This window comes from Hydra vulgaris, chromosome 03, assembly GCF_038396675.1.
Source record: "Hydra vulgaris chromosome 03, alternate assembly HydraT2T_AEP".
Lineage (NCBI taxonomy): Eukaryota > Metazoa > Cnidaria > Hydrozoa > Anthoathecata > Hydridae > Hydra > Hydra vulgaris.
Window position 1 is genome coordinate 21,303,328 of NC_088922.1, and position 22,342 is coordinate 21,325,669.

The 22,342-nt window shown below is 28.1% G+C and overlaps 1 protein-coding gene across 2 annotated transcripts in view; it reads right to left on the bottom strand.

Annotated features, from left to right (window-relative positions):
- The window catches only part of LOC101236587 (leucine-rich repeat serine/threonine-protein kinase 1), a 216,950-nt gene that overhangs the window by 116,068 nt on the left and 78,540 nt on the right, over positions 1-22,342 (bottom strand). For both annotated transcript variants that reach the window (XM_065792620.1, XM_065792621.1), the window contains 4 exons: positions 7,332-7,462; positions 7,098-7,198; positions 5,954-6,079; positions 1,438-1,687 (listed from right to left, as the gene is read on the bottom strand). In XM_065792620.1, coding sequence (XP_065648692.1) covers positions 1,438-1,687; positions 5,954-6,079; positions 7,098-7,198; positions 7,332-7,462 — 608 coding nt within the window. The remainder of the gene's footprint in view (positions 1-1,437; positions 1,688-5,953; positions 6,080-7,097; positions 7,199-7,331; positions 7,463-22,342) is intronic.

The window sequence follows — 22,342 nt, forward strand, 5'->3', positions numbered from 1 at the left end:
CCAAAGAGTTAAAATGTGGGGAAAAAACTAAATAAATCAAAGTTTTTTGAGCATGCAGGGAAAGATACAGTAAACCAATGAAACTTACCGAGTTTTAGTTGATGGAATTAGAAATTATAGCTCCTTTGAGCGGCAATCATGATATATAGAAAAGAAAAAGAGATGCAACTTTACGACAATGGGAAAGAGGCTTAAGCTTACATTTACAATGTGTTTTTACACTTTGTAAACGTAAGCTTTAGCTTTTATGCATCGGATTTAGATAAGATGCCTCTTTTCGAAATATAAGGGTTAATTTCCTTAATAGTGAATACGCGAGCCATTATTTGACAAAACCATTGTGGATCAATAAAAATTAAGTTTTCCATATCATAAATTAGATCGTTAAAGTTTAGTATTGAACCTAAAAATGCAAAATTTCGATATTTAAAAAAGCGCAAACTAAAATGATCAATTTAAACTTAAATTTCATATAATTTCACCTGTTTCAGAAAGAAACATCAAGGCTTTGTTGATTACCATTAAGGCTTTGTTGTTCAGAAAGAAACATCAAGCCTCTTTATGATTGCTTTCTTCTATTGAAGAAAGCAATCAGAATGTTTAAGTATTGCTTCTTCTAAGTAATTAGCAATTACATTAAAAGTTTAAAGCAAATGCATTTTAAATAAAATTTTATATGCTTGTTTTTTTTTAATTTTTCTTATTTTCCTTAAAGTGAAGTAACATTTGTTTGCATAGTAAAAACACTTTTTTTTTGTTAATTCGCCTCCTCAAGGATGAGAAAGCCACTACAGGCAATGAGGCTACTTAATTGTGGTCATAACCCTCTCTCAACTCTATAATTCCGAAACACGAACCTTGACGAATAAGGCCGCTGATCATTAATTTGGGGACTTGGCAAATGTGTTTTGAAAAAATAAAAAAATTGAATAAATTTATCAAGTATCTTTGATATATTTAATAATTTATTAACCAGAATAAAAATCATTTGAAAATAAAACTCCCTTAATTGACATAAATCTCTTAAATCAAATCGTCAATAAATAAAATGGTATGCCAATGTTGACTAAAATAAAAACATTTTTAATGATTTTCTGTACTCATTTTGTCTTAAACTGTAATCTGAATATTTTTTTCAATGATCACCTTTTATAACATTGCAATATATATATATATATATATATATATATATATATATATATATATATATATATATATATATATATATATATATATATATATATATATATATATATATATATATATATATATACATATATATGTATATATATATATATATCTATATACATATATACATATATATATATATATATATGTATATATATATATATATATATATATATATATATATATATATATATATATTTATGTATACATATATTTATTAAAAACAAACAATTAGCAGGAAAAACTTACTTTTGTCTCTAATATTCATGGCAGTTTTAGATATTAAATCACAAAGAAACTTTATATTTTGAACTTTGCTTTGATCAATTTCAACAAAATCTATGGTTTTTGATAATGCTACATCTGACACCTCATTTATATTAAATCTATCTGATTTTGAAAAAAAATGTTTTTTAACTTCTTCTAGTAAACCAGATGGAAACATTTTACTATCAGTGTTAGTTATGACAACAATGACAGCTGAGTCAGGAGCATAAGCCTAATAAAATAAAAAAACTAATACTAATTATTTATTTTTTTTAGCTTAAAAAAGGAGATACGGTGAAAAATTATTAACTTTTTTTTTTCTGGTAAACTTTTAGATTTAAATCAACTTACAAAAATATTATTTAAATGTATAAACTTGTATTTTTCAACAATTTTTTTGTTGTGAAATTTGCTTCTAACCTTTTATATAGTATATATTATTATTATCCTATAATGTTTAAAATTATGTAAATGTTAAAGGATTCCCAAAGTAAAGAGACAAGTTCTGTTTATTTTAAAGAGAATGATAAAAAAAATGTTTGATAGAATTTTTTTGAGTAAAACAAAATAAAAATGTATACCAACCAAAAAAAAACTTGTTGTTTTACTTGAAGCTCGCTGACTCCACAGTAGCAATGCTCTCAAAGTCTTTAAAATATACGCCACAATCTACAGACATTATAATTAATTTAGGCGCGTTTAATTCCAAAGAGTTTTAGTAAATGATGTTTTTATAGATTATAAAAGATTTTGTTTAGTTACTTATCATTATATAAAGTATTTATTTTTAAATCATAAATTACTATAGAATTTTTTTAGTTATTTTAAATTATTATTTTTTTGTTATTTTTATGAAATTCGCATTATAAATATCAATAAAAAATTTCAGACATTTTAAGCTTGTTTATTGCTATAAATTTATTTTGTGTTATATTTATTGTTATTAATTTATTATTATCCGTATTAAGGTTCTGTTAAAAAAATTATTTTGTATATTTTAACCTTTTTTAAAGTTTAATTAACAGCATTTGGGATTCTTCATAAAGTACGTATGCTTGGGGGAAAGGGGGTCTGCAAAGAGGGTATATGAGATGGAGGGCAGGTGGTCAATTATAAAAGTACTGAGACACTAATGTAAAAAAAATATCATAGGTAGGTTAAGAGCGTAGATAACGCTTAGGGAGATAGAGGGTACTCAAAAAACTATAGCAAAATGTGGAATGATGGGGGGAGGGGGGTATAAAGGTCGAAGTTCAGACGTGCATACTTTATGGATGACCCCTTATTTGCTGAACTTTTCATCGCGTTACATATTTTACATTTTACATATACATATACATTCTCAAAACACTTGTTTAATCAAGCAAGATATATTTGATTAAATTTATTCTATAAAATATGTATTGCGCATTTTATTTTATTTGTAAAGTTAAATAATTATTGTTAAAGGTTTTGAGCGACAATACGTCCAATTTTGTACAGATTCTTTGCATTCTTGGTATTATTAACTAATTGCTTACTATTTGTTTTTTGGTATTTTATTTATTATTTGACATTTGGTATTTTTTAATTTTCTATAAAAAATTTATCTTATTTTTTAACAAATACTGTAATCAAGAACAAAACAAAAACATGTTATTGAGTTATGAAGATAAATAAAGCAATCCGTTTTCAAGTTAAGGGAAGTTTGCCGTAAAAAAAAAAGAGTCCTTAAGTTTGAATTTGGACGGCACCCAAATATGGTCGGCGCTGTCGGAAACGGTCTAAAATAGTCCCTGGCTGTAAATATACATATTTCCTATATATGTATGTATATTTATTTATATTATTGAACAGAGATGTTAGTGTAAATAACATTTTTAAAAGTTTGTGGCTATGAAAATAGCCGTTGTTATGAATTTTAAAATTTAAACCCTTCAATGTATTTCCATGCCTCTTCAACTTCAGATATTTCTGAAGCACCTTGATCTTCACCATCAAAATTCATATAAATTCCATTATCATCTGGAAACCTGGCTCTTATTTCTGAAACAACACATGCCGGTAGAACTTTTTGATTATACCTTCCAAGTTTGCAGTAGGTTAACCATGTAAATTGATGATAAGCAGCATATCTAAATGTTCTGAGCAAGAAACGGAGAATTTTACTCAAATTTGAGTAAAAAAAAAAATTTGATAAATAAAAGCATATTCATTTAGTAAACTAAAATTTTTAACAACAAACTTATATATATAAATACTTATTAGAAGTTTCTTAAAATGAATCTGGCATCCAAAGTCCTTTCCTGTCATTCAGACTGGCCATTGATATCCATAACGGATATGGTTCAATGCAACCAGTCAAAAAGTTTTCAAGTGGCATAGTTTTATAATATCCACATTTACACTATTGTTCAGCGCCAACACTTAAACGGCTTAACTTTGACGTTTTAGCAATACCAAAATTCAAATTTTCATAGATGATGCGATTGTCAACTATTTTGTTTTTTTTATCCATACAAGTTTTTTTTGTCTTCTTTTAAGAGGTTCAAATCGGTATGGAGTTGCCAGCATTTTAATTGTTTAGTTATCAAAATCCAAATGCAAAATCCAAAATTACCTTAATATTTATATGCAAATCATCAAAATATATCAATTTCCACTAAATTGACATATAATTGACAGTTATTAATATTTTCTTACTATAAGTTAAAGAGTTTTGCTATTATCTCCAACAAATGATGTCATTTACCAAAATTATCTAATAATTAAAAATTTAAAAATTTGTAAAATGTCATTTCGATAGGAGAACAAAAACTTCATAGCAATAAACGGCTTAGATAAACTAAAAAAAAGTTCACATTATTTACATAAATAGAAAAAAAGATTCAGAATATATAATAAGGTGATCAACAACTTTTTTATATATTTATTTTATTTAAGAGTGTAATATAAAAATCTTAATTTTATTTGGTTCTCACGCTCCATAAAAAAACATCCTTATGTTAAGCTTCCTATAAAATTTATAGGAAAGTCATACAATTGATAATGAACGCTATTTTAAATAACAAATAAAACAAATAACAAATAATATTGATTTAAAAAAAAAATTCTACAATGACGTCATTTGTTAAAACTCTTTGGAATTAAATGCGCTTGAATAAATTATCAAGTCTGTAGATTGCAGCATATACCTTAAACACTTAGAGAGAATTGTTACTGTGGAGACGGTGAGCTTCGAGTAAAACAACAAAGTTTGTTTTGTTAGTATACATTTATTATTTTGTTTTACTTAAAAAAACTCTGCCTAAACATTTTTTTTTATCATTCTCTTTAAAATAAACACAACTTGTCTTGGCACTTTGGGATCTTTTTAAAGTTTTTTTTCAGTTTTACTTTTCAACAACTAAGTTGAGTTCGCATTATAACAAATGGTATATGACATGTACATTTAATATATATAGAACTATGGAACTATTTTGTTTTGCATTTTTAAAAATATAAAAGTTTAAGAAAAAAACAAGCTGAGGATTTGTCACCCACATATTGACCTAAACTACTTCATAAGCAGAAAGTCTAAAAAAATTAAAAATCTTTAGAAAAAGTTTTATAATTAAAATATAATATTTTACTAAAATTGTTTTATTTTAAATAAAATGGAAATTTTAAGATCAAGGTAATAAGCAAATTTATGGGTTTACACTATTTTATTACTCCTTGTTTTAGGTAAAAGAAGCTAGTGATTACCTTATAATAAAATGATACTTATTAAATTTAAGTAAATGGTTTTTTATTTTTTGTTAGTTATAACTTTATGTTAGATGTTAGATTATGTTTATATAATTATTAAATAATTTATTTAGTACAGTGTCATTGTTTGGTGGTGATATTTAAAGGGTTACAGGTTAGATTTTATATCTTTTATACATTTCCTTTTTTTTTTTTTTTAGTTTTTATAAACTTTACATAATATGTATAAAATAAAAAAAAGCATTAAAAAAAGCATATTATGCTTTATTTTTTTTATTTGTATCCCCCAAAAAAATGCTTTTTTGTTCATGTTTAAAATGTTTAAAATTCAATTTTAATTGTTTAAAATCGAATAACAATATTTTAACTTTTAATTTTATTAGTGTCACAAGTGTCACTAATGTCACTAGTGTCACATTATATCACAAGTGTCACAGTATATCACGAGTCAGAGGTTTTAATTTATAATTTATTTTTATTTTTAGTTTAATAATTTGTATTTATATTAATATTATGAAGTTATACAGTTACTTAAAGTTATACAGTTACTGCAGTAGTTCAAAACAAAATTTGTTTGATTAGTTGCTAAGTTGTTGTGAGGCTGCAATTTGTATTTTTCTATTTAGATATGATAATAATGCTGCCATGTACTACAACACAGCAAGCTAAATGTTGCAAAATAGCATAATTTCTAATCATGCCTTTTTTTTTACACTTTTAATGTTATTAAGAGTTATAGAAGTATACAAATAGTTTGTTAAAAACAAACCTGAATATTTTGAAGCCATGACTTTAGTAGTTCCACTTCATTTTCGATATTATCAGTAAATTGCCAAACAAGCAAATAAACTGCATGTTGAGACATAAAAACATGAAGAAATTTATTGAAATTGCACTAAAGAGAATGAAAAAAAAAAAAGAAATTTAAACCTATTCATTTTGACTTCTGAATCTTTTATTTTTATCGAACAAAATTTTAAATTTTTCTTCCAACAAGTTTTTAACATTAAGATAACTTACTAATAAGTATATAATATAAATTATAACTATTAAGTATAAATTATAACTAATAAGTATAAACTACAACTAATAAGTATAAATTATAACTAATAAGTATAATTATATAAAAAAATAACCTATAAGTATAATTATATAGATAAACTGAGGATAACTGGTTTTTCAGTAAGACAAATTTTTTTTTTAAAGTTTTTTTAAACAACCACATTTTTTTCTTTAAAAAATTAAATTTATTTTATTTACACTTTTACATTATGTTATATAGCATTTTTATTGAAAATATTTCATTATTTTTTGGAAATATTGCATTTTATGAGAAATATTGCAACTTTATTGAAAATGTTGCATTTTTATTGATAGTATCAATTTATCTACTTTTTAAAATGTAAATATCTTTGAATATTTTTTGTAGGTTGCATTGAAGGTTAAAAGGTTTATGCTTAAAGAAGGCAGGAAAAAAGGTTTTTTGGATTTTTTTTAAATGTGGTGAATTAAAAATCAAAGTAAAAAAGATGACAAGGGGTAAAAAAGATGACAAGGGGAAAACATGCAAATAAAAGATATGGAATGAAAAACATAATTGTTCAAGTTGCTTTTTTGTAAAAAAAATAACTTTTATTCAAACAATTAAAAATTTAGCAGACAAATATTAATTTGCAATATGTTATCTTAATTTATCTAGGCCTCATTAGCGTAACAAATATTTCAGAAATAGTTAAGAATTATTTTAAATTATTTTTTCAATTTTCTTTTTTTACTTTCTTACTTTTCATAAAAGTATATTTTTTAAACCTTGTCAACCATGATTTTTTTATTATATTTGAAACTAGTATTTTAAATGTCACTATATGAAAAATGAATGGTAAGATTAAGTTATTATTTCAATATTCATCTACCTCCCAAATGATAAAATTCATGTACTTCTTTTCATACATATATGACCAGTAAGAGCAGTCTATTCCAGCATTGGCAAATATCTTAGCAGTATGTTTGTCCACTAGTAAAAATAACATAACTCATAAATTGTTTCTAGAAAACCAATGAAACTTCAAAAATTTAAACTAAAGATTTTTAATGGTAAGACTTAAAAAACTGCATAACAGTAACAATTTTCCATCAAGGTGTTTTACCTTTAACCCAATTATGTCTCACAAGAGTAACTTTTCTAATCAGGATCCCTTCATTATGAAGTGATTTAACAAGCGAAGATTTTCCAACTTTTTTTGGACCAGTTACTATCAACTTGATGTTTGGAAAGTTCCTAACAAAAGCACAAAATATATTATTAAACGTTAACATCATAGATTTATGGACACAAATGTAATAAAAATATTGAAAAATATTAAAAAAACTGTTAAATATCAAAACAAAACAAAAAAATTTTCTTTTTTAACAATAAGTAATATAAGAGTTTAGTTTATTTTTTTAGTTAGCTAGTTATGTATGTAAAATGCAACTCAAAACAAACATGTATTTAATAATTTGAATTAGGTTACATAAAAATACTAGGTAACTTTCTAACTCTCTTCTAATTTATTTAAGTTTTTGTTACAAAAGTCTTTTCTTGATGGAGGATCGCTTTCTTGCTTAGAATTATTTTATAGTGATTTTCAAAATTTATTACAAAGAACAACAGAAATAAATAAACATTTGTAAATAAAAATAGAAAGAAGTATGATAAAAAATTTTTTTAACAAAAGTAATAAGGTGAATAAAACAACGGTCTTAACATAAACTAAAATTGAATATGAAAAATTTAGTAAAATGCTACATTTTTTAAGAGAATGTTGAGAAATTTGAATGAAAAAAAGTTAAAAAAAAACCATAGCCAACAATTTGTTTTCGAACATCTTCTTTTGTTGTACACAAAAAAGAAACAGTTTGTAAACAAACAGAAGCCTTTCCAGAACAAGCCTAACATGTAACTGAAGAAACTTGGTGAGTAAGGTATATCAAATTTCAGTCAAAATTTAATATTTTAAAATTTTGACTAGCACGGTTGGATTCCTATGTATTTGGGGAATGATATGAGGATAATATTTTTGTAAAATATTAGTGTTTAGCTACTGGGAAATAGGTTTTTAAATTACGGTTCTACTAAAAGTTAATCTTTTCAAAATAGGGTTTAACTTTTAAAAAGTTTTAAACAATTATTAACACAAAATAAAATCTTATAAAGTAAAAGGTAAGAACGATTAATATAACAGATGAAAATTATAATCAACTCATATAATGCATTATGTCAAAATAGCTTTAAAAGATGACCAGAACCTTATATAGTGCCATGATTTACTTTAATTTCAAAAAACACTAGAAGATAAACCTGTGTTACTTAAGTTGCAATAAACCTTAAGATCTCTGCATATTCAGGTTTAAGATCATGGTTGCTCATATATAGAAGCAAGTATTGTGTGCCACAAGTAAACCATTGACTGTGAGACAATCTAACTCATTTAAGAGCTGCTACTTCAGGATCAAGGTGTTTTTTTAATATTGCATTCAAATACATACATGCAACTAAACTGTCAGTGCTCAATTGCTTAACAAATTCTTCACTGGTATTAACTAAAGACTCCAGGAGGGGAATTGGCATAAATTTAGTAATTTTTTCAATATTATCAACTTTAGAAAACAGTTTACTAACTGCTCCACACCATCTTTTTTCTGAAGAAGTTGGCCCGTCAAGTTTTTCACAATATGACGGAATGGAAGCTTGTTAATGTGAAGCCAGCAAAAAGATCAGAAAAGTTTTTGATGGAGAAGTTCTTCCACAAAATGAAGCCCTTTATCCAGACATTTCGTTTGTAGTATCACTACCAATTAATTGGAGATTAAGATCATTATCTCTTTCCATTAACCAGTTGAATGAGGCAATAGCACATTGTTTGACTAGTTTACATATTTCAGATTTAGACTGTGGTGTATGATGAGTAAGATAGCAACCTCTAGACCCCTCATTCACAGTTAAAACAAAAACAAAATATTCATGAAAACTAACAAATAACTAGTTAAAACAAAGAGCTACTTGTAGGCTTACCAAGTTATAATAAAAAAACTCTTATGGAAGGCACAATCCATTTATAGCATTTTTTATCTTAGTTAAGATTAATAAATTACAAAATTTCTCAATAAATCTAAACTTTAAAGGAGCAACAACTTCAACAACAACTTCAACAACAACTTAAGACAATAATAACAATAAGATATTCTCAAATAAAATAAGACCATATATTAATAAAAACCATATATATTTTATATTATATTTTTCTTATTTTCGAGTTCTTCAGTTTGTTTTTCGACAAACTCAAACTCTTGTTTAGTTTCAATACTTTTTCTTTTTAACTCATTCCTTTTCTTAGCATAATTCAGGTCACTTTTTTTCTCTGCAAGTTCCATACACTCTTTAATCTTGTTTTCCATCATTAAAACAGCTTTTTTTGAAATCTTGACTTTTTGATTTAATTTTTTGATGTCGGCTGTAATATGCATCGTTTTTTGCTCTGTTGTCTCTTTCTCCTTTTTAGTGTTATTCAACTCAATTATATATTTTTGAATGGCTGATTGAAAAGCTTTGACCAATAGTGCTGTGATTTGGGCTGTGTGCGGTTTTAAATCATTGGCAATTAGATGGTCCTTTACGATTCTCAGGGAGATAATACTTGAAGGTGTCATGTTTGTTTTAACAGAAGAGTTGTTTATGCAAAAACCACACATAATAACAGTCTGACCATGAAGTGTTATAATTAATTTAATGACAAAAGATAATTTGATGTAACTACTGACACAAACACGTTGAAAATAAAAATCATCAAGATGAATAAACTTAAAAGATTCTTGCTTTATGGCTTTGACTTCTTTATCCATAAAATTTTTAAACTGAGATAACACCAAGTCACATTGCTGTGGTAATAAAATCCTTAAACTCATGAAGTACCGAAGTAAAGTTTTTAAATGATCAATCAATTTTTGTTTTGTCAACTCCATCAAGGCATTAGGGCAAAGATACTGGATGTTTTTATCAATGAATAATTCAATGGAGATTTGTCATAAAGCTTTTCACCATTGAAAACAACAAATTTCTTGGTCACCTTAAAGAACTTTTTGCTTTGAGACAATGTTATCAAATTATTCTTTTCTAGATGATGTAGTTCTTTAGAAACAGAAAATCCTGCATTAAGCTATTTATCAGGTAACAGATTATTAGTCAAAGAAATATCCTTCAACATTTCTTTCAACATTTTCCAACTTCTACATTTTTCAAAGACATCTGGTTTTGCAATAACTTTAAGCAAGTTAATTATTATTTCCTTTACATCAAAGTATAAAAATGAAACCATTGGACAGTCTGTCTGATATTTATTTAGAAAAGGTTTAACTATATTTGCAATATAAGCAAAGAAATATAACTTAGGAAGCATTAAGTGATTTTGAAGTGCCTTCTTTAATGTCTCAAAGCTTTTACATGTTGGTTATTTGGATTTAGGTATAGCATTCCAGAAAGAAAATTACCTATTTGTTATCAAGCCTATTTGTTATCAAGCCTATTTGTTATCAAGCCAACTAAAATATAAATCAAATATCATTTAGAAACATTTTAAATCATATCTAATCATATTGGTTCTCTTGTCAATACTTTTGTATCAGTTAGCGAGTCAGATGGATCACAACCAATATCATCTGTCTTACTATAACTGCTAGTAATTAAATGTTATGTAAAAACTTGATTGTCTTAAGCATGTGAATTTATGTTTTCAATGGAGCTAGTACAGTAGAAGTAGTTACCTTGTTGAGCAGAAGTTAAGAGGATAGACAAAAGAACCAGTAACAGAGTTATAGTCTTTTCTCCTTGCAGGACTATCATGTAAAATAGGCAGCATTTAAAACTTTTTTCAGATTCCATTCTGTGACAGCCTTTCCAGTTTTTAAACTGCCATGGGCAATATGCAAACTGCAAGTTGTGATGTTAATAAGAGAATGTAAAATAGTTTTAAAAATTTTAGATTGACATTTGGACCATCCATTGACGTTTGGTATAGCTTTTATATTTCCAAATTTTTAACAATATCCTTGAAATGAGTCAATAAGTCTTAATGTGTTGTATGACCTAACAAACTTGATAAAAAGTAATGGACATTTACATGATTTATAATAAAATCCCAGAATCTTATATAAATATCCATTTCAGAAGTTTGAGTGACCTCGTTTAAACATTCATTAAATAATAGACATGGATGTCTGACAGTTTTAAAATTTCTAACAAAACTGATTTAAAATAAGGAGCTAAACTTGACTTATCTGAAATTGTGAAGCTATGGCACTGTTTGGAAACATAGCTGTAAAAACATGGCTTAGTTCATTGTTTGAACGTAGAGAAAAACCACTATCCACATTTTTAGGTTGCCAAAAAAGTTCAGCTTTAGTAACATCTAGTTTTTTGACACACAAACCTAATGTCTTTTCTTTTTCTGTAATTGACTCATTGAGTCAGAAAAGACAGATGGTAAAGAACTGTCCTCTTTTGGTTTTGCTAAGAATCCTTTCACTAAGAATCCACTTCACTTAATTCTATATTGTGTTTTGCTCCTTTAGCGTGATCTGTTAAGGTAGAGCACCCACTTGAAGAGAGTTCTATTGACCTGTAACAAACCACACATCTCGCTTTTTTTATTATCTGTAAGATCTTTCTTTAGCCAATCTTTAAAGTTATCATCACTAAACCAGTCATTTTTAAATTGACTTCACTTTTTTAACTAATTCCATACTTATACTAACTAAAATAACAATAATATTATCATCCCTAAACCAGTCATTTTTAAATTGATGCTTCACTTTTTTAACTAATTCCATACTTATACTAACTGAAATAACAATACTAATCTAAATTAAAAATATAAAACTTTAAAAGGAATAAATATTGTTATTAAGATTTAAAATAGCCTTAACTGGACAATCAATAAATTAAATCAATAACTGGACACGAATTAAGCTACTAAACAGCAACAACAAAAAAAACGATTTTCACAGCATCACTGTTGCTTAAAGTATTAATTTTCCAGTTTTTCCAGCATGTCTTTTAAAAGCAGTTTTTTTTACAGGTTTTCCAGCAGAGTGGACATACTGGCATCATTCTCACGGCAGCAAATAATATTGCATGTGCAAAAAGCAATGTCTAAAGTTTATCAAGTTTAGATCACAGTGTTTTTCATAGGCTTTTTGAACTTTGTGTCAAGCTATATTAGAGAATGCAGACCAACCTGTACCGAGTCCAAATTCTATAGTATTAGTACCACTTTATGAGCAGCATTTAATATTTTTTTATTTTGAATATATAATGAATCTGAAAAATAAAATGACAGGAATGATAGCAAATAATTTGAAAATGTCTTTTAACTTTTGGAAAATATATATATTTAGCAGAAGTGAGATTCTTTTCAAGCTCAAATGCGCCCTCCAAGCAAGAATAAATGGTAGTATCATCAGTAAACAATGCAACCTTAGATCTGAGAATATCCAGAAGTTTATTAATGTAAATTAAAAAGAGTATAGGGTGAAGGATTGAACCTTGAGAAACCCCTGAAATTACAGAAAAAGAAGAAGAGTTCTGTATATTGAGGACAACTTTTAAGCTGTGATTGGAAAAGAAGGATTCAATAATCTTAAAGATGTTACCAGATACACTGTAAGAAGAAACCATATGTAGAAGACCAGCATGCCAAACTTTATCAAAAGCTTTAGAAATGTCAAGAGCGATGGCCTTAACCTCTCCAACTTTATCTAATGCACGATAAAACCTATTGGTTATTACTGTTAACAAATCAGCTGTAGAAAGAGAAGATTGAAATCCATATTGATGATCAGAAAGTTATTAGATTCTAGATGAGAAATTAAGTGTTTGTTAATTAAAGATTCAAAAATCTTGCCATGATAGGAAAAAGACTAATGGGACAGTAGTTAGACAAGTCATATTGCTCTCCAGAATTTTTAAAAATACGGATGACATATCCTGCTTTCCAGCAGGCTGGAAAACAAGACTCTGATAAGCACTTCTTAAATAGTTTTCATAAGTACTTGTTAAATAGAGAACACTTCTGCAAGACTATAACAGGTATGTTGTCTTAACCACAAGCTGTAAAAGAGTCTAAGCAGGAGATCGCTTTAGATACAACTGGAGTGATATGAATGTTAAGCAATGGATCAACCTGTTTGTTGGTTATATCAGGTAGAACGCAACTAGTGGAATCAAGAGATGATACTGATGAAAAGTTCATAGCAAACAATTCAGCTTTGTCTTTTGGTGAGGTGACAAAATCTGAACCATACAAGAGAGGTGGATTAACAGATTTGTCTTTATTATTAATACTGTTAAAGATTCTTAGAAATCATGAGAGCCTAATTTTTGAGATGAAACACGAGATTTCATGGTCTAAGAATTGTGGGCTTTGACATTAGACAAAATCTTTTTACAATGGTTTCTAGCAATAGTAAACAGATGTCTGTATTCTGAAGAATTGTTTTGCTGATAGTTATGGAAGTAATGATTTTGAATGGAAACTGCAGTAGCATAATGTGAGTAAAATATGGAGAAAGGTGAGGCTTGACTTGGAATCGTCGAGAGGGAATAAAAGATTCCATGCCATCCTGAATCCAAGAAGTTATGTAAGAAGCACATTTGTAAGATGAAAGGTTTCTACCCAAAGGCCATCACAAATAAAATTACGGAAAGAGTCCCAGTCAGCTTTAAGGTAGTTGTAAGCGGTACAATGATAGGGGGATTCTGATGATGAAGAAGAATGTGATAATAGTTTTAGAAAGATCAAACTGTGATCAGAAGCACCTAAGGGTGAATGAGGAGAAACAGAGCACTGACTAGGATCAGAAACAAGACATAAGTCAAGTAGAGAAGGTAAATGATTCAAGTTGTCTGGAACGAGAGTTGGGAAGTTGACTATTTGAATTAGTGATTGAGAAAGGCTAAAGTTGTGGGCCTTAACACCTGTAGAGTCACTGACACTAGAACCAAGCCATTCAGTGTGATGAGCTTTAAAGTCACCAACAACAATAATATTGGCTGATGGATAAAAAGAGAAGGCTTGATCAATTTGATCACAAATAACATCAAAAAGAGTGCAGTCTTGAGATGAATCAGAGCAATATAGAACAAATAGAAAGGTGATAGAGTGAAGTGGTGCTAAACAAAAGCACATAAAAGAATAGTTAGTGGATTCAAATCTAGCTTCCTGATAAATGAGTGAATTCGTATGAATGTAAATGCTCAGGCCAAGCATATTATTATTGAAGTCTTTACAATTTATAGGAAGATAACCATCAACACTAACATCAGATGATGAGACAGCTGAACTTAAATTAGTCTCACAAAGAGCAAGTAGAACTGGTGAACTTTGCAAGAAATAATACTCAACAGAAGAAAAGTTACTTCAAAGACCACAAATATTAGTGAATGATAGATTTAGAGAAGTAGGTAATGACAATGGTTTTTGGTGTTTTGTAGTTTTTGGTACTTTAGTCATTTTTAAATTTGTTAAAGAACTTGACTCTAGTCCTAGCAATTGCCTCTCAACTATTAATAAGACGTAACAAAGGGCTCCAAACGTGGCCTTGACAATGCAAACCAAAAGTAAGAACAGGGATACCACCCATGTACAACATAGCACTGTTAGTACTCTGATATTTTACAGCTGTTCATAGAATCAGCCTCTTCGAGAGCTACCACAGAGTTCGGGAAACCTGACTACCAGCCAACCTCAGATCCATAAAAGTGAGTTTTAGACCCTCATTAGGAGATAATAGAATGAGTTGCCTAGTCATAAAAACAAAGACACAAGCAAAACCTATACATTGAGTTAAGAAGATATAGTATTCGACATCCGAAACTGGAAAGAATATATTATAAATACATTTGCGCCAGCCTAATAGATGAAGAAGGGGTGCGGGGCTGGTCAACAGATAGAATCTGTTTACCCCTTAAGTCTTTGCCTAGGTGGCCTTCTACAAGACAGCAGCTAGTTGCATTTAACAACTGCCCAAGATGAGTATTTTTATTGAGTTCAAATTAGACAAAAAAGTAAAAAAAATTATTATTCAATTTTTTCTGATAAACCAATCGTTCACATATTTACTTTAAATTCCTTTATTAAAAACTCGTAAATTTTTAAACGAGGTACCTATGTAAATTAAATGATTGGTTTTTCTCACGTGTTATTTCTGGTTTCTTCCTATATTAAATTATTAAACAAAAATAACTAATTAATATTTGTTAAATATTCATTTTCAAGACCAAGTAAAATGTTGTACAATGAAGTAGACATACAAAAGCTGTTTTAGCTGATATAAAAGAAAAAAATACTTCAGAAAATTAAAAAAAAATCAGAAAAGTTTCATTAAAATATGGCATTCCATTCTCGCCACTAATAGATTGCATAAACAACAACAAAGCAAACTTCAAGGGATCAGAATCAACAACTCTCACAGCAAACAGAGTCAATGATGGTGTACGCATTTAAGTTTCTTTGTGAATGGGGTTTTGATTTAACATTAAAGATGTCATGGACTTTAGGGAGGTAAAATATTTTCTGCTGGAATTCACATTTGATGCATTTTTTTTAGATATACTAAGGTGTTACAACTTGATTTAATACGGCTCATATCTCTTAGAGATAAGTTTGAGAAAAGTCAGACTATCAAATGTATCAAGTTGACATGGTAGATGTATCCAGTCTTGTGACAAATTCATTCGTTTTAGATAAGACACTTTCAAGTAACTCAATTACATGCTTTAAATTTTATATAATTATCTATAAGTGTATGAAAATTATAAACATGTTTAATTTGCAACCCCATTTATTTTGGAATGGGTAGAAAGTTGGTCAAAGAACACAAAAAAAAAATTCTTTTAGCCATATTTTTAGCAGAACTTAAAATATGGCTAAAAGAATGCGAATATCCTGATAATATTATAGAAAAAGCTTTTCACAATACAAAACTCCAAAGAATTGAATTTAAACAACCACCTAATCTGTTAAGAATACTGACCTTTGCAAAATTCCAGTTAATTGATAAAGAAATAGGATTATTTAAATGTAAAGATACTCGTTGTAAAGTAGTCAAATAGTCAAAAGTAAAGTAGTCAAAAAAAAACCTTCAAGAAGTTAAAATATTTACAACATCAAATGGTTGTGTATGGAACATACAGAGTCGTATAACTTGCAATAGTTAAAATGTAATAGATGTATTCCATGAGAAAGTGGGACAGACATGTAACCCACCATCTCAGATTTTCTTCATACTTTGAAAAATGGTCACCTATATAACATAGACTACCTTGCAAAATTTTAGCACTGATATCAATTAGGTTTTGAAGTTATTGCTACTTTAAAATCAGCTATTTTTAGCAATTTTATATGTTCAGCAGCTATTTTGATTTTACTATAGTTTTTGTTTTACAAGTTACTGTTCAACTAAACATGTGATTAAGATGAAAATTAGCACCAGTATTGTTTTTAAGTTAAGAAATCAGAATATGATATTTGTTTTCAATGAAAATATTTAGAACTATAGGGTAGTTTCATGTAAAAGTGGGACAAAAAAATTAAATTTTTTAGTCAACCTCTCAGATTTCTTTCAAATTTGAACCAGTGCACTGGTTTAAATTTGAAAGAAATCTGAGATGGTGACTGAAAAATTTCAATTTTTTGTCCCACTTTTACATGGAATTACTCTATAGTTCTAAATAGGTATTGATAGATACCACTGCAGTTTTTAATAGGTATTGATAAGTACCACTGCAGTGGTACCTATCAATATAACAAAAAAAAAATTTTAAGTTTGAGCTTCCAAATTCAAACGGTTCAAAACTTATGATGTTTTGAAATTCAGCCTCAAACGCCCTATTTTTTTCCACTTCCGCCATTATGAACTTTGTAGTAGTACTTTTAATTGAATAATTTAAGATCTAGTGGAAAAATATGACTAAAAATTGGTACCTGACCAATTTTGAGAGTGCTGAATTCAAAAATGTAGATAAAATAGTGAAATTTAAACTTTCTGATAGTTATTTTTTTATTTTAAAATGGTCAGTCAAATTTTTGTTCTGTTACCATGAGTTGCGCTTTCATTAATTCCCGGAGTTGCGCAAGTCTCATGGCTTCGATTTTTTTTTTCAAATGAGTTAGGTGATCCTTGGCTATCTATATAAAAAAGATGGTTTTGGTTTCTTAAAGCATAATAAAGATATGTCAATTTGAAATTTAGACAAAAACTTTCTTTATTTGGCCGCTATTCTCTATTATAGATTTTATAGCAATACTTTTTGTGTGAATAATTTAAGTTCTAGTAGAGAAATATGACTGAATATTTGTACCTGACCATTTTTAAAAGTGTTGAACACAAAGATAAAGAGAAATGAACACAAAGATGAAGAGAAATGAATCCCTAATATTTTAGAATAATTTTAAAATGGTATATTACAAAACCAAAACACGGGGTAACATTTTCACAAATTGCCTGACTCTCATGGGTTCAATGGTGGTGTGTAAAAACAGTTTATTAAGGTTGGTTTTGATATATAAATATAAAAAAGTTTTAAAAATTGAATTATCATGAAAACTATAATTTTGCAACACCTGCTGTGATGTATAAATATAGTTTTGGGACGTCAGTTACCGTCGTCTAAATATTGCTTTGAAACAACAGTTAACAATAACAAATCTCAATAAAAAAAAATTATTTTAATTTTACATTAAATAATTATTAAATCTTGTTTGGTAATTCACTTTCTAAGTCATGGCAAACAGCCAACAGTGCTCTATTAGAATCAACCTACAAAGTGAATGTCATCTCACAACATATACTTCGTTGCTGGGAATTGAACATTTTAAAGATATTCCTGAATATGAAAGAGAAATAATAATGTGGAGGACTGGGCTCTCAATAATAAATGTCAAACCAACAACTTGTCTCCATCATAAACATGTTTATTTCAAGCGCTATACAACTAAATTAACACGGTGCTGCAATCAACTTCATATTCATAACAAAGTTATAAGAAATATTTATAGTAATCATAACTTTTAGTTTTGTGAAAATGTTGTGAGTTACAATAATAAAATTATTGGCAGCCAAATTCTATTTTAGCTATATTTAACCTTTTAGCTGACTTCTGAAAGTGCACTATTAAATGCCATACAACTTTAAACTTTTTAAGGTTTAATTAAAATTTTTATAGATATTAAAAGAGTTCTTCGCTTTTTTTAGGTAGTCTTCATAAAACTTGGATACAGCAAAATACCTTTGCAGTAAAGCCAAATTCGTAGTTCCAGGTGAAAAACTTTGTCCTCAATGCAAACATAAATTAGCATCAAGTGAAGAATCAGAAGAGAACAAATTGGAGATAAAATTAACTGAAGATAATATGGAAAAAGAAATTACACTGGAATCAACAAGATCATTGCTCAACAGTACTTTATGCGAACTTAAAGTGTCTTCTCTAAAATTTCATTTACCCAAAACCTCTAACAAGCCTTCACTTGGAAAGAGAAAGATAAAGCAAGTTAAAGAACCAGTTATTAAAAAGCTTGCAACTGCTCTGGATGTAACTGAATCCAATCTTGTTGCACCAAAAAATGAAGTTCTAAAGGAAATTCGAACCAAAGCTGGCAATCTAGACTTCCTTGTAGAATGCATGAAAGAAAAACTTAAGGTTTCTAACAGGAGGCAGCAACTTCAAATTATGACATTAACCCCAATTTTTTGGTCTATCAGAAAAGCAGCAAAAGAGTTTTCAGTTTCCAAACACAAAATTCAAAAATGCAAAGATTTTACACAACCAAAAAGGCATCATAGCATACCCTGATGTGGTTGAACGGCATCCAATCAGTAAAGATGTTATGGAACTTGCAAAGCTTTTGTACTATGATGATAAGTATTCAAGGCAAATGCCAAGTAAATTGATTTTGTGTAACTTAAAGGAGCTCTGTGTGGCATATAAGACAAAGTACCCAGGCCATAAATATGGATTTTCTAAATTTTGCGGTCTTCGGCCTAAATGGTGCATCCTTGCTGACCCAAAATGTACATAATCTGTTTGCGCGTGTACAATACACCAAAATGTTAAATTAATGTTGAGTGCTATAGGCCTTGAAACATCTTAACACAAAATCATTAAAAAGATTGTCTGCAATAGAAAATCTAAAGTATGCATGATTCACCGATGCTATAGTTGTTCTGGCATACAAGCTGCCCAAAATTGATTCCAGCAGTATCTCACACAAAATGATGATCCAAAAGAGCAATATGACAGTGATTTCAAACAGTGGACAACAACAGATAGAACTGAACTATTAACAATAAAACTTCCCTTAAATGAATTCATAGAGCTCCTGTGTGAAAAACTTGATAATATTACTTCTAATTCATTTATAGCAAAATCACAATCTAGCTATCTAAAGCATCTCAAAAAAACAATTAGTATTGATGAGGCTATTGTATTGGCAGATTTTGCAGAGAATTACAATTTTGTAGTACAAGACGAGATACAGAGTTACCATTCGAGCAAGAGTCAATATTCATCCAGTTGTCATCTACTACAAGAAAGTGAAATTGGAAATATCTTCTTTTTGTGTAATTTCAGATGATTTGAATCATAATGTTGGATTTATCAATGAAGTTATGCATAAAACCATTAAACATATAAAAAATCATCTTTGTCCCACAATTACAAAAACTCATTATTTTTCTGATGGCTGTGCAGGGCAGTATAAAAACTGCAAACATTTTTACAATTTATGTCACCATGCTCAAGATTTTTCTGTTCGTTGCTTCTGGAATTTCTTTGCAACAAGCCATGGCAAATCTCCATGCGATAGAATAAATGGCACTGTTAAAAGGCTTGTTGCAACAGCTAGCTTGCAGAGTCCAACCACAGGTCATATACTGTCTTCTCAAGTAATGTTTGAATACTGTAAAAGTCAATTAGTGGGATTATGTTTGTGTCACTGCTGAAGAAATGGAGCAAGTAAGAAACAAACTTACTGATAGGCTTTTAATAGCAACCACTATTCCTGGGACAAAAAGTTTCCATCAATTTATACCATCTTCTCATTCAATTATAAAAATAAAAAGGGTATCCGATGATAATGATTTTGCTCTAACATTTGACTTCCTCAAAAAACAAAAATATGAAATTATTAAAATTGACAATGTTATGATGTCACAATACCTATTTTGCAAATACCACAATTTTTACTGGCTTGGTATGGTTTCTGAAGTTGATAAAGAGAATGATGATTTTATGGTAAAGTATATGCATCCACATTATCCAAGTTGGTCGTACTACTGGCCAAAGCAGGATGATAATTGCTAGGTGCCAAGAATGAATGTCATTTTTCTTATTAAAACACCTTCAACATCTTCTGGACATCAGTACCAAATCTCAAAAAAAGATGAAACTCTATTTGAACAAGTTTTATCTTTTCAGTGAAAGTTGATTAATATTTTACTTTCATTATTTAAATGATATAAACTTCAGTTTTAGTAATATTTGGTTAATCCTTTTCATTTTTATTTTTGAGCTTTTTTCAATAAAGCAGGTTTTTAATTTTTTTCAAAAAAGTTTGCATTTTAGTTTCTTATTTTTTAACACAACATTTGAGCATGTAACCTAAAATTTTAGCATGCAACCAAAATTTTGAAATAATACCAAATTATTAGAATAAAAAAAATAGAAATTATTTTTTCAATGTGTTGTATAGTATATTATATTTCGATGTATACTTTTGAAAATATTGATCAAATATGCAAGTTATGCAAAGCAATATAATTTTTTATTTTCTTTCAGAGACCTAAACTTTTCCAAAACATCTTATTTCACAATGAGAGTAAGACAACTCCAGAAAGAAGTAAAATGCAAATTATGGTTACAAGAAGAAAAAAAGGACTGTTGACATTTTAAAATTCAAAAATTATTCTAAAATATTAGGAATTGGGTTGATTTCTCTTCATCTTTGTATTCAACACCTTTAAAAATGGTCAGGTACCAATTTTCTGTCATATTTCTCTACTAAAACTTAAATCATACACACAAAAAGTATTGCTATAAAATCTATAATAGAGAATAGCGGCCAAATAAAGAAAGTTTTTGTCTAAATTTCAAATTGACATATCTTTATTATTAAGAAATCAAAACCATCTTTTTTATAAAGATAGCCTAGGATCACCTATTTTATTTGAAAAAAAAAAATCAAACCCTGAGACTTGGGCAACTCCGCGAATAAATGAAAGTGCAACCCATGGTAACAGAACAAAAAATTTGACTGACCATTTTAAAATAAAAAATTAATTATCAAAAAATTTAAATTTCACTATTTTATCTACATTTTTGAATTCAACACCCTCAAAAATGATCAGGTACCAATTTTTAGCCACATTCTTCCACTAGATCTTAAATTATTCAATTAAATGGCAAACTTCGTAAAAAAAATAGGCTGTTTAGGCTGAACTTCAAAACATCATAACTTTTGAACCGTTTGGATTTGGGAGCTCAAATTTTGTATTTTTTCATGTTTCATTAAAAGGTACCGCTGGTTAAAATTTAAAGGAAATCCAAGGAGTGACTGAAATGACTGCCCTACTTTTACATGGAATTACCCTATATTAATATGGGGATTGTACTTCACCTTCAGATATTTTTGAAATTTTAACAAAGGCAAAAAGGAGGCCTGGTAACCATGGTAGCATTTTTTTTTTGTGAATTTTTTTTTGTTTTTATTAAAATAGATATTTTAAATAAGTATTTTGGAGAAAAATTTAGAGGTGGGTTTTTTGAAATTTTTTGTAAAAATACAGGAGTATTATGTGAAAAAATAAGTATTATAGGTCTGTGTTCATGATTTCTTTTTAATTAATTGACATTAGTAATTTTCATTATTCATCAAATATTATATAAAAGAAAACCTTTTAACCTATTATTTAAAGAAAATTTAATTCAAATAAATTTTTCTTTTTTAAATAACTTTTTGCTTTCTAATTAATGACATATTATGTCATCTTTTACTAAAACAGAAGAGACACTCAATATTAACACGCTAAGACTTAGTATCTGTAGCTAATCATTTAATTAAAAAAAAAA